We start from the raw sequence: 13,721 nt of genomic DNA on the forward strand, positions 1-13,721 counted from the left end.
TTTTTTGGTGGTACTGGATTTTGAACTATGAAGCTTTGTGCTCTGTAGGCAGGCACTCTACTGCTTGAGGCATGCTGTCTCCAGTGCTTTTAGCGTTTGTTATTTTGGAGATAGGGTATTGCTTTTTGCTCAGGATGGCCTAAACAGTGATCCTTCTGTCTCATACTCTCACCTCCCCCATGTCTTCCATTCCAGTCAACCCCCGTCGCTGGGATGACAGGCATACACCACCATACTCAGCATTTTTTCCATTGAGATGGAATCTTGGGAACTTTTTGCCCTTGCTGGCCTCAAACCATGACCTTCCCAATCTCCACCTCCCAAGTAGTTGGGATTACAGATGTGAACTACCATGCCTGGCTTACTTTTACAACTTTCAATAGCACATTCCTATCTGCTCTTTAGAAAGATGGTAGTACAACGGGCAGCAAGGAAGGATGAAGCGCAAAGGCTCTGTGCTGCCAAGGCTGGGCAAGCCTTCTGCCTAAGAGCAGAAGCCCCTGCTTGATTAGTAATTCACATTTATATAAAATCATAAATGCCCACCTTAATCCATTAAACACTAAAGGAAAAAAGAAGTAAACCTAAATTATTACAAATGTGAGAAATTTAAAATCCTTCTCATTCAAAGGACAGTGTTCTTACTATAAAGTTCTAATACATCTTAATGTTAATTTATATGTTCTTGCTTTATTTGACTAAATTTAGTCTTGAGGTGTCCTATATATGTCTAGCTGCCTGGGCAGCAGAAGATGGGGCAGTAGACAGCATGTAACAATTTATCACAAGACTTAGCTGCTGAAAACACAAACATTTGTTCCGTCTTGCAGTTTCCGAGGGTCAGGAAGCAGTCTCGGTGGGTGGTTCTGGCTCAGAGTCTCTTGTGGGATGGGGCTGGAGGACCTGTTCTCAGCTTGCTCTGTGACTATTATGAATCTTCCATTTCTTGCCCCAGTGCCTCTCCTTGAGGCTGCTCATGATAATGACATGGCTTCCAGCAGAGCAAGTGTTCAGAGGTAGAGCAAAAAGCCACAGTACCTTCTATAACCACATCTCAGAAGTGACGTACTATCACACAGAGCAGGCCAGCACAATGCAGGATGAAATGCCTGGGGGTGGACATCATCCTAGAGGCTGGTTATCCCAGATCATGAGAGGAAGACCACAAAACATATCAAGAAGTCAGAAAGCTTCTACACCCTGTAGGAGCCCCTCAAGTTATCAGCACATGGCAGATGGACAGTTAAATAATACACATTATGGGTCTAGGCCATTTGCAGAAGTTTTAAATTTTCTTCTTTTCTGTTTCAGCAAAGGGTATAATCCATTTCAGAAAGATTTCTAACCAAAAATGCTAACATGTTTTCTAACCTTGAAGAGCACAAGCTTCAGCTTACAAGACATATTCATAAAAAGAGCTCCTTACTTCTAACTCTGTGTAAAGCCAGTATTTCTATAACTAGGCTCCACGAAATGGGCATAAGAAAGTGGCAAAGTAGAATAAATACTGGGAAGACACTTAGAATATTTTATTAAAAACAGTGGTAGAAATATTTTAATAGGCACTAACTCTAGGATCTTTTCTTCATATTGTTTGTATTATTATACACTCTAATTTGCAAGATTTTATGTGTGTATTTAGTTTGCCTGTAATACATATATTGCTCTTATTCTAAATGAAGTAAATCTTAAATTAACATCGACAATTTCAAAACAGTGTAATACCATTAACACTTGTATGTAGGTCAGAGCACTTTTTTATACATATATTCATTCTCAAAATTTTATAAAATAAGCGTTTTTAACCCTATTGTACAAATAAGGATACTGAGGTAAGACTAAGCTATAGAACCTACTTAGGTGGGATTAAAATTTGTTTCTGACTCTGAAATCCTGTGTTTCCTAATTCACTGAATTGTGAGTCCTAGGAAAGTGTCTCATATTTTAGACCATTGCTAAATACATGCTCTTGAGTAGCCTTGAGTTAAAAATTAGGTTATTTCTGCACTTGATTTGTACATTTCATTGTATGCACAAAGGAAAAGAGAAAGAAAAAGTATTGAGCTATACTTAATAAAGTATTTAGGGGTGCAGTGTATTGATACTTGCAGCGAACCTTGAAGTGACTCAAATGAACAGATGACAGAGTATGGCATAAAGAAAAGATAGTGAAAAGCTAAGCTTAAATGCAGCTGTGTTCATTATACAAAGATGTTTGTTTGAAAATGTACACTAAAGTGTGGGAAAAAATTGAGTTGAAAAGCCCCAGGGAAGGAGGATGGTTGTCTCTAGTGCTGTCATTGATTTGTTCTAAGTTATACAAGCTGAGCAGTCACATGTGCTCAGTTCTGTGGGCTGTGAAACACAAACACCTGGAGACAGCTTCTCCTTACAAGAGACAAAAGTAAAGATTCTCTTTGCTAATTAACTTTTTTCTCTTTTTTCAGGGCTGTATATAAATTTTCGTCACCTTTATAAACAGCGCAGGCGGCGCTATGGACAAAAAAAGAAAAAGGTCCACTAAAGAGAGATTTAGATAGCTTCTTGCCAGTTTGAGCCTAATCTATGATTCTTACTGTTTTACCTTCTTGTACTGATGTAAAAGTTTTTTTAAAGTTAAAGAATGGAATTCTCAGTGAAGCTATCTTCCTTCCCCCAGTAACATTCCTGAATTTCCCGTATTATCTTAGTGTAGTGCTTGCATGACATGGACTCCTGACATTTGACAACAGGTTCATTCTTGTGTATTTAGTTAACAACAGAAGAGTCAACCCTACCCCACTATTCTTAACATGCCAGAGATGCTGTTTCAGTGCTCTGTCCCAACAAGGTACTGAGCATTCTTACAGTTGGGATTTGTTCCTTTCAGCTCTTGCTTTTTGTGAAAAATTAGAAAGAGTATATTATTCTATAAAAGGCTGTGAAAGTGACTTAGGCAGGACCTAATATATTCTGTACCCAAGAGGTTCCTTTTGCAGTGAGGTAGCTTGACTTATGAAAATGTAGACTTCGGTCATTGATAAAACATTTCTGAGTCAGAGAGGGGCTGGAGAACATTTTGCATTTGACATCTTTTGGCTTAATGACATCTGTTACCACATTGTTTACTGTATGGGCATTAAAGAGGCAAAGAGTGATTTAAGAGAAACCAATCAGAACTTTGGCACACGGTGGTCACTTCATTCTTGCTAGATCGGAATTATTTTCAACACGAGAGAGGGAACATAATTTAGAAAGCAGTGAGATTACAAGGGTTCCAAATCCAGATGGGAATAAATTTATGTGGACCAAACTGGCAGTAATTGGCTGCTGATAAATATGGCCTGTAGCAAACTGGAAACATTAGTAAGGTAGACATGCCTACAGAGGGTCAGCTGTGCACACAGTCAGTCTCCTCCATTTACTCTCCAAGTGAGAGGTGGAACTGTACACTTTTGAACCTCAAAAAAACACCTGCCTTTTCTGCTGTTGTTAGATTGTTTTTTTTACCTGTCTGCAGTAGGACACTGAAAATAGTGGGAACTTTAGGGAATAGCCAGCTGGTACTTTAAAAAAAGATTCCTGGCAGGAAACCCACCAGGAGGAGAACTGAAAAAAAAAAAATCCAGACATTGTGGTTGGCCATTGTAAAAAACATCAGTTTCCTCTAATACATCCATGTAAACCAAGTAAAGTGTTAGAAGTAACACTTGTATACAAGAATTTAAGGCATAGTAGCTCTTTCTGTTCTACCATTCCCATTGTTCTTGGGGGGAAAGGAGACTTGCTGACTTAGTGCTGTTTCACTGAGCCAAGATAGAAACTTGGTTTGACCTAAAGCATCTGATTAGCGTAAACTGGCTGGGTTTTAGAGATCTGTTGCACTAAGGGGTACTTTGCATGTCTTTACCTTCTGTCAACACTCATTTGTATTGACTTCCAATGTTCCTTCAACTGACCGTGTGATTGGGCAGAGCAGCTTTGCAATATGATGCTGCATCCTTATGACAAACCCCTGTGTTCTTTGTGACTGTCAGGATCTCCTTCATTGTTGTCTGAGAAAGTGAAAGATTGTGTATTTCTATTAAAACATTTACAATCAAAACCCTAACAATTTGTGCTAAAGATTATTTAGTCTTGTGCTTTTTCAAATGATTAGTGATAAAGTCCTTTGTTCAAGGGGATTGGACTTTGAGCACATGATAAAAGCGAGAGCACACAAGGGAGGGGTGAGAATAGGTAAGACACCTAAAAAACTAGCTAGCGTTTGTTGCCCTTAACGCAGAGAAACTAAAGCAGATACCTTAAAAGCAACTGAGGCCAATAGGAGAAGGGAACCAGGAACTAGAGAAAAGGTTAGATCAAAAAGAATTAACCTAGAAGGTAACACACACGCACAGGAAATCAATTCGAGTCAGCTCCCTGTATAGCTATCCTTATCTCAACCAGCAAAAACCCTTGTTCCTTCCTATTATGGCGTATACTCTCCTCAACAAAATTAGAGATAAGGGCAAAATAGTTTCTGCCTGGTATTGAGGGGGTAGGGGGGAGAGGGAGGGAGCAGGGTGGGTGGTAAGGGAGGGGGTGGGGGCAGGGGAGAGAAATGACCCAAGCCTTGTATGCACATATGAATAATAAAAAAATTTTTTAAAAGTCCTTTGTTCAGACAAAATAATATGTATTTTGTCATCCTGCTGAACCAAAGTATATATGCTCTGCATAAAGCCTGACCCCTCCTTCTGAAGGAAGCCACAGAGCAGCAGGAAAAGCATGTTGATGTAAATAAAGCCTTCAAAAATTGCTGACTTGCCCAGGTTCATGAAGCTAGCTGGCTGGTGAATTTGAACCCTCACACTGAATCAGTGGCTATCTGAACCAGGATCTGCTGGCCAGGTCCTGGTTTAGACAACAAATTCTGATCATGATCAGTGTCAGAGACCAGAAGTCAGTCAGTATGAAGCCCAAGAAATTTAGAACCCAAGAAACTTCAAGATACGAATTTGCTATGCAGGAAGCTGAGTTACATTTAAGTGACTGGCAGAACAGACCAAAAGGCCATGCATTTCTCAGTGAAACCATTTTATAGAAAAATCAAATTTTATAACAGGAATCATTTTACACACATATGGTTAACATTTAAAAGTCTATCTCAAGATACACCAAAGCACCTGAAGGTTACCACCAGTTCTGCCAAATTCTAAGGAAAGTTCTGAAACAGTGGCTCTTGAGTTTGTACTAAGCAAGACCCAGTCTAGTGTGCTCATCCCAAGGACAGAAGCTTGAAAATGTCCTCATAGTTGAGACATAATGCTAGAAAGGGGAGAAGATGCTTTTACAAACCCTTCCTGGTCAGGCTTCCCAAGGAAGGTGGGGGAGCTTTGTGCTCGCCAGTCATTCAGGTTTCTCAGATGCGCCATCACGGGAGCTGCCGAGCTCAAACAAAGACTCCAAGCCCCAGGAAGCTGCAGTTAAAGTCGGAGCAGCCAGCCCTTCAGACCCATCTCTGACGGTAGTAGCAGAGGCATTCAAAGCAGCAAGTAGTGCTCTGAGGCAGCCTCAGGAAGGTCTTTGGGTGGCTGTTCCAGATGTGAACACACTGGAAAGTTTTTTCTTAACAGAAAAAAGGAAGGCTCAAAAAGTCAGTCTCACATTCTTTCAGCACTGCTCCCAGAGAAGTCTGTATGCAAAGGTGTGATGTTGTGGTCGTAAGCAGCATATTCTGAGGTGCCCGTGCTGGCCAGCTTGAGCTGCTGGGCAGCATGGGTCAGCTGGAATGCAGCGTCGGGGTGAGCCGTGTCAGGCAGCAGTGTGCATTCCCTTTCCAGCATGTCAGCCACTCCCTTGAGCAGGTCCAGGAAACCAAACGCTAGAGCAGCCTTTCGAAGACGGTTCAGCTCCTGAAATAGAATAAGCACCAATGTTCCTGAGGCGTGTTCTTCTCATCATATGCTTTTTGAGTGCTCAGCTTAGAATAAGCTTTTTTTTTTTTTTTTTTTGCGGTACTGGGGTTTGAACTCAGGGCCTTCATTCCACCAGCTCTATTTCTGTGATGGTTTTCTTTTGAGATAGGGTCTTGTGAACTACTTGCCTGGGCTGCCTTTAAACAGCAATCCTCCTGATCTCTGCCTCCTGCGTAGCTAGGATTATAGGTGCGAACCACAGGCGCCCGGCAGAATAAGCGCTTTGACCCCCAACTTGTAGGAAGCATTTTTATACAGGACCAAATTTTTATACAAAGGAGCCAGTAATGAGAGTGTGATGATGTAACTGGCAAGTGGCTCTCCTACAGGTGACTGGACCACTGGTCATGATCATAGCAGTGGTAAGCACTTTGTGTCTATCATCCACTCAGCCACATGGAGAAATAGTTTTCCTCTTATTCAGGTGTAGAAAAGGCTTGCTTAAAATCAGGGCCTTGAACCTTCTGGTGCCTCTTGGTGTGGACGTGGAGTAATGAATGTGCTTGGAGGAGTCAGACTAGAAAGACTGCCACAAAAACGATGGGTGGTGGATGGAAGCACAGAGATAGGAAGCATCCAATCAAGCCACTTAGCTGCTCTGGTCTCAGAGCCCTTGTTCACAAAATGGGGATAACCCCTTGTCCGCTGCCAAAGTTAAAGCAGTCAGTTGCTAGAGGCCCCTTTCAGCTGTTCACCTCTATTATCATCTGTTAAAAGGTGAAAAGTTCAAGTGGCTACCTTGAGTAGATAGCTCACAGGTGTGGACAGACAGGGACTGGAGCTGAGGAATGGTTATCAAGGACCTGTGTGGTCTGTGGAATTCAGTTGGGGAAGAACTTGGCTGGCTAAGAGGCTCTCTGACTGAACTCTGATTAAAGCTGTAATCCTAGCACTCAGGAGGGTGAGGCAGGAGAACTGTGAATTCTGGAATGGCCTGGGCTATGTAGTGAGACCCAGGCTCAAAAAAAAAAAAAACAAAAAAACTATAAATGTGCTTGATTTCCCCCAGCTTTCTACATAATTAGGTTTGAAGACAATAGTGAATAAAGGTAATGAGATAAAAAACAGACACAACAGCATTGTATGTTCAGAAGAGATGCTAGCCTGAGGCTGGTTGTATGCCACATTTTACAGCTAGCAGGTTAAGATACTCATACACACAAGGATGGGGAGAAACAAGAAGTGAGCCTAAATACCTCCCACTTCACCCCATTCCTTGTAACTAGTCTCTCCACCAAGAGTTCTGGATTAGTTAGACATTATGGAGGTCGTCCAATTTGCAGTTCACAAGTCATTCCTGAAAGCAGCTTCTTTAGTACAATAAGAATGTCTGGTCAGTCCCCAGCCCAGGAAGTCATGCACATTTCTTGCCTAGGTTGGACTGAAAGGATGAGGAAGGTTCAGGGCTGTGACAGCATTTACAGCGATACCAAAATGGAGGAGCCCTCCTACTGCACAGGACTGAGCCAATTAAGCACTTTCAGTTCTTGGACTGTCAGGCAGAAGCAGACCTATGACTTTCACCGACTTTACTGATAAAACAGAGACAAGTCACACATTTCTAATGCTTGCCCACGTTCATGCTGCTCCCCAGAGTGATTGATAACTCCCCAGAGTGATAGCTCCCCAGAGTGATAACTCCCCAGTGATAACTCCCAGAGTGATAACTCCCCAGAGTGCTAACTCCCAGAGTGATAACTCCCCAGAGTGATAGCTCCCAGAGTGATAACTCCCCAGAGTGATAGCTCCCAGAGTGGTTCACTCTTATTATTGTGAACCACTTTCCTAGGCACATCCTCTGGCAAGGCATGCCCTTTTCTACTGTAATACTGACAGTCTCACCTTATAGAATGTTTGTGTTTTTTCAGGGAGCTTCCTTGCATTTCTTAAAATCTTCTGTACATCTGTCTATTAAAGGTAAAAAAATTCAGCATTAGAATGCAGTGGTAAAAGGGAACATACAAAAGTGTGGCTTTAAATGTTTAAAGGAATGAAAATGAGAAAAGTAGTGTCAAGAGGAAGTTCCTCTTGACACTGAAGTTAATGTCAGTGTTTTGTTAAACATTAGTATAATACCTTCCTCCTTCAAAAAGCTTGATGTTAAAAAAAGTCAATTTCTCTCATAAAAATATAACCAGTAAACCCATATAAGGCTAGCTGCTTTTTTACAAGGATGCCAAGACTATTTGGTGGGAACAGAATAGTCTTTCCAATAACCGGTGTTGGATATCCACATGTAAAACAATGAGGTTGGCTGGGGGCAATGGCTCATGCTGTAATCCTAGCTACTTAGGAGGCAGAGATCAGAGATAATTCAAGGCTAGCCCAGGAAAAAAGTTAACAAGATCCTATATCAATCAACTGGCTGGGCGTGGTGGCATATGTCTGTCATCTCACAGGAGCTTATAGGTAGTAGGATCATGGTCTGAGGCCAGCTCGGGCAAAAACACAAGCTGTAGAGCTCAAGTAGTAGAGGGCCTACTAAGCAAGTTCAAACCCCAGTAACAACAAAGGAATGAAATATTGATCCATGATACAAGATGAATGAACCTTGAAAACATTATTCACAGTGAAAGAAACCATACACAAAGGCCAGAAATTGTATTACTCCATTTCTATGAAATATCTTGAGTCAAAAAGCAGATTAGTATTATCAAGGCCTTCTGGAAAAAAGGAATGTGGAGTGACTTGTTTAATAACAGGTTCAGGGTTTCCTTTTTGGAGTTACTAAGATGTTCTGGAACTAGATGGTGGTGATTGCATAACTGTGAATGCCCTAAATCACTAAATTGTACATTTTAAATGGTTAAAATGGTACAAGTGTGTATTTTATCACAATAAAAAATATACCTAGGACCAAAAAAATTGAGTAATGATTTAAGAAAAACTCAGTTATAACTGGTGGAGGAAGGAAGGAGAGGCTGATTTTCCAACAAAGAGAAGCCTCTGCTCCCGTAGTCAAGGCAGGATGTGGTTCAGCCTCCTAGGAGAAGGGCTGGAGGAGAGTCAATGGAAGCTACTATCGCTGTCCATGGCTTGCCTGCCTCTCTTCTCACTTTGCATTGACTGGACTCACTGGAGGAAGAAATGTGAAAGAGGTGTTCATAGGAGAAAAAGATTTTGTAAGTGATTTTTAAAAATAGGAATAAGTGACCATGTCAATGGAAGGAGAAATATCCTTGAGTACTTGGAAGGCATTCATGAGAGTGTCTTTGTGGATTACAGTACAATGCTATGGCTTGGGGTCTATTGGAGGGACAGAAGAAAATAACCATGCGAGGCCTTTACATCTTTTTCAAAACTGTTTAAGACAATACTGATTATATCACTCAATGCCTCACCATTATATTAATACCCAAAACCAGGAAAATATGCCTCTCTACAAGAACTGGCATGCATCCCTTTTCTCAGACAAGAAAAACCTTATTACCCAACTTCCTTCCTTTTTGACCTTGGTAGTAGGAAGCCCAGAGCCAGTCTGCTCAACTGCAATTACCATTTTGCCTCAGGTCACAGGCACAATAGTTTCTGTTCATTCTTAAGTTTCTTATTGCTCTAAATTTTCTAAGAAATGGTTTTATGCAGGTATTCTACCCTAGGCCATCTCAAATCCTTTTTGTAAATAATGAGAAACATTAGAAGTAAATGGATTATGAACTATCAAAGGAAAGGAAAATCAAATCAAATGTGTGTCTGCCTGCCTACCCACCCAGCACCTCCTTCTGCCCCAGTGGAAAGTGACGTGAACAGGAAAGTTACCTGCAGGCCACTGGGTTTGATCCAGACAGTCACATTCTGGGCATAACTTCGTTTGTTTTTGGGCTGCAGAGGGAATGGGCTTTTATTGTCATCCTCACCATAAGGGTTTTCTTTAGCATCTTAAAAGAAAAAGACATTCTTGAAATGACATCTGGCAAAACACAACCAACTACATTTCCAATTAGGCTAAGCAGCTGTTTGAGAATTACTAAATCTTCTTGATCCTCTGACTTCATTAATTAAGAAAATCCACTAACTTCAATGAGATTGGAGAACCTGTTCTCAACAGAAAGCCACTGATGTAGGACACCAAACAACAGAGGCCTACATAAGTGAAAAACAGCTTAATGTCTTTAAAGAAACAAGCTTCACTTACCTGCTTCATAAATTAAGATCAGAGAGGTTAGAACTAATACATACAACATTAAAATACATACATTAAAATACACACGACATTAAAATACACACACATATACACTGCAGCTCTCTGTTCCAGCCCAGCACTCTTCAAGTGAACTTTCTGTGATGTTAGAAATGTTCTCTACCTGTGCTGTCTACTATAGTAGCAACGAGCTACTGAGCACTCAACATATAGAACTGAATTTTACACTATTTAATTTTAATTATATTTCTCTAGCCTCAGGTGGCTAGTGGTTACTGGGTTAGGCAGTATCGGTCTAGGCATTAAAAGAACTCAAAATGAAAATTATATATAGCCAAATGAAAAAAAAGAGCAAGGAAAAAGTATTTTCATTGGAGAAGAGCACTCAACATTATGGCTTTTTGAATTGGTCAATTGCTTCCAAGACTTAAAGCCATGGTGGTTTTATAGCTGAGTGGATAAACAACGTTTTAACCTGTGCACCTGTTTCTTGAGTCACTGGCAGATTTGCATCTGCCAACCATCTGCAGAGCACACTTACATCTAGTGATTCTTTCGTCCTTACTATTATCATAGTTTGGGGCAGACAGAACAGTTAGCAGTTCAGAGAGTATAAGCCCCTTGCCCAAATAAATACTCATGTTGAAAACTGGAATTAGAACAAATTCTGTAACCAGGCCAGATGTTCTCTATTCCTGATTTGGTCATTACACTTAACACTGGTTTATCAACCCTCCCCACTCCCCAACTCCACTAAAAAATATTACCCCAACCCTCCAGATGTACTTCCATTAACTCCTGTCAAGATATAAACCTTTTTAGTCAGGCTAAGATCCGATGGGTCATGCTCATGAAAAGAACAAGAAAGTCTTAGAAATAAGAAAAATTATAGTATAAATAAAAAAATAAACAGCTGTACAATAAAGTTGAAGATACCTTACAGCAGGCAGAACAAAAAGAAAAGGAGGAAAATGGAAAAGACGGAAAATTACACACATATAAATCACAAATGGGAAAGAACAGAGAAAGAGGAGAACCAAAGAAATCCTCATGTGCCTGGTACCAAAGAACAGTGAAGGCCAGATGGAAAAGGTACACTGCACTTAGCAAAATGAACTAATGCAGAGACCAACAGCTATGCAGCTCATTCTAAAAATTCAGAACGCCAGAGATACAAAGATCCTTAGGGAGTAGAAAAACTAAAGTTCAAGGTCATAGGCCTGGGGGTCAGCATGGCCCAAGACTCTCATAACAGAGCAATGCTTCAAAACTCTGAGGGAAAAGGATTTCCAATTTAGAACGTATCCAACCAAACTACCAACTGAATGTAAGGATAAAATGAAGATATTTCTACAAAAGCACAATTTCAAAACATTTACTTTCTATGTCCCCTTTCAACTCTGTAAGATCATGATAGGAGATGCCTCTTAGAGATGTGATGGGAAGACTCAGGATGACATGTAACAACATGCCTATAGCACATCTGAACAGTCATCCTTCCAAGTCACACATCATGCACGTGGACACACACATGTATACCCCTAAAATGGAAAAAATCAAGAATTAGTTACATCACTGGCATTATTTGGGAATGTAAGTAAATACCAAGAGAAGAATTGTCTCTAGGAGGCCCGTAGTATTATTTTGCATGTTCTGCTTTGAAAAACAAAAGTAGCATTATCCACCATTATGTTTCTAAGTGTACCAGGCACCTAAGACATACTTCCTCTATAAACTCTCTCAACGGCTGTTTTTCTTAATTATCATTTGTTATATGCCAACTCCAATCTCATAAAACTGAGAAGTAAATAAGATAGTAAATTTCACTGTGTCTAACACAGTGCCTGGCACAAAGTTAAATTCAATAAAACGTTAGCTATTTCTTTTCTCAATGAAAAGAAAAGACCTAGAGGGAGGAAAAGCATCTTCTATGGGGATAGAGTAACTAGCAGTTCAATATGAATGAAGAGAAAGCATACTGAATGTTGTTAGGTTGAAAGCCAGATCAGAAGGGGGTGTGAATGATACTGTTTTAGATACTGACAAATACCTTTGGTGAAAGCTATCACAATAGTCTAGGTCAGGAGTCAGCTAACTTTTCTGTGAAGGTCCAGACAATAAATATTTTAGATTTCATGAGTCATTATGGGTTCTGTCATACTTAACTCTGCCACTGAAGCAGGAAGACAGCCATCAGTAATATATAAATGAATATGACAGTGTTCTAATAAAACTTTATTTACAAAAACAGCCAATAGGCCAGTTTGGTGTGTAGGCTGTTGACTTCTGGTTTAAGTGAAAAGTAAAGAAACCCAAAACAGGACAAGAACAGAAAGAATGGAAGGCAGAATAAATGTAGGGCTATGGATGTACAAACACGCACTCATGGAACTCAACTTCCTCTACCCTATAGTCTCCTCCAATTATTGCCTTCTTTCTCTTTTTATATGCTAGTAATGCTTTCCCTTTCTTCTTAAAAGTCTTTTACTTATTTATTTACTTCTAGTGCTGGGGATTAAACCCAGGGCCTTCTGCATGCTAGGCAAGTGCTCTACCAAGAGCTACATCTCCAGTCCTATTTCTCTTAAAAGTCTTTAATCAAACTGGAGGTGTGGTTCAAGTGGTAGAGCAACTGCTTTGCAAACATGAAGCCCAGAGTGCAAACCTCAGTCCCACCAAAAGTCTTTAATCATTATAACAGTCATCAGATTTAGTTCTTGAGGCATGAATCCTCCCGATGGCCTCCCTTCCACAGGTGATTTCAAACCTGTTTTTTAATGGCAAACTCATCTGTTGTGGAAAATTTTGCTTTCCATTGACAGTCCTAATTTAGCCCTGGGCCGCAGAGGTATCCCTAAGGCACCATTATATTCTGTTACCTTCTGGATGTGCAGCACAGCTGTCAGTTTTGACACTGTCCCACATTAGTGTAGTGTCAATTTACACAGTGCAAGATTTGATTTTAATTTTAATAGGCTATGTTTAAAATTTCTTCCTATCTAGGAAGCAGGTAGAATTTTTCTTGCCATCCCATCACAAGGGGATAGACCTTCTTTCTACCTTCTCAGCATTATTGAGTTTTCAGTTCTTTGTCTTATTTGGAACCAAAGTAATCACACCTCTTCCTCTTGTCCCTGTATGAGATTTCTTTCTTTCTTTACTTATTTGTGGTTCTGGGGAAAACCCCAGTCCCTGGATCCTACACCAAATATTGCCAAGCTATGACCTGCTGCCTGTCTTTGACGAAAGAATGAATTCCTTCCTTCCTTCCTTCCTTCCTTCCTCCCTTCCTCCCTTCCTCCCTTCCTCCCTCCCTCCCTCCCTCCTTCCTTCCTCCCTCCCTCCCTCCCCTTCCTTCCTTGATAGGGTCTCACTGTATTACTCAGGCTGGCCTTACAGACATGCATGGCCATACTTAATGAAGAATCGTTTTTAGCTGGGGTGGGGGAAGGGGGAGGGATCAGCACAAGACTGTAACCCCAGCTACTCAGGAAGTGAGAGGATCACTTGAGCCCAGAGTTCAGACCAGCCTGGGCAACACAGCAAGACCCCATCACAAAAAGAAAAAAAAGTTTTTTATAATTTTAAATGGTTGGGAAAAGAATCAAAGAATATTTCACTGACATCTGAATTATATCAAA

The 13,721-nt window shown here is 40.6% G+C and overlaps 2 protein-coding genes across 5 annotated transcripts in view; one reads left to right on the forward strand and one right to left on the reverse strand.

Annotated features, from left to right (window-relative positions):
- Hacd3 (3-hydroxyacyl-CoA dehydratase 3) overlaps nt 1-3,644 on the forward strand; it is a 37,210-nt gene extending 33,566 nt beyond the window's left edge. Inside the window, exon 11 of the mRNA XM_020172878.2 lies at nt 2,448-3,644. Coding sequence (XP_020028467.2) covers nt 2,448-2,524 — 77 coding nt within the window. The 3' untranslated portion in view covers nt 2,525-3,644. The remainder of the gene's footprint in view (nt 1-2,447) is intronic.
- A 1,397-nt stretch (nt 3,645-5,041) lies between these two features.
- Nucleotides 5,042-13,721, reverse strand: part of Ints14 (integrator complex subunit 14) — a 28,728-nt gene continuing 20,048 nt past the window's right edge. For all 4 annotated transcript variants that reach the window (XM_074066236.1, XM_020172877.2, XM_074066237.1 and 1 more), the window contains 3 exons: nt 9,699-9,817; nt 7,782-7,847; nt 5,042-5,876 (listed from right to left, as the gene is read on the reverse strand). In XM_074066236.1, the coding sequence (XP_073922337.1) occupies nt 5,625-5,876; nt 7,782-7,847; nt 9,699-9,817 (437 nt within the window). In that variant the 3' untranslated portion in view covers nt 5,042-5,624. The remainder of the gene's footprint in view (nt 5,877-7,781; nt 7,848-9,698; nt 9,818-13,721) is intronic.

This window comes from Castor canadensis, chromosome 2, assembly GCF_047511655.1.
Source record: "Castor canadensis chromosome 2, mCasCan1.hap1v2, whole genome shotgun sequence".
In the NCBI taxonomy this organism is placed as follows: domain Eukaryota; kingdom Metazoa; phylum Chordata; class Mammalia; order Rodentia; family Castoridae; genus Castor; species Castor canadensis.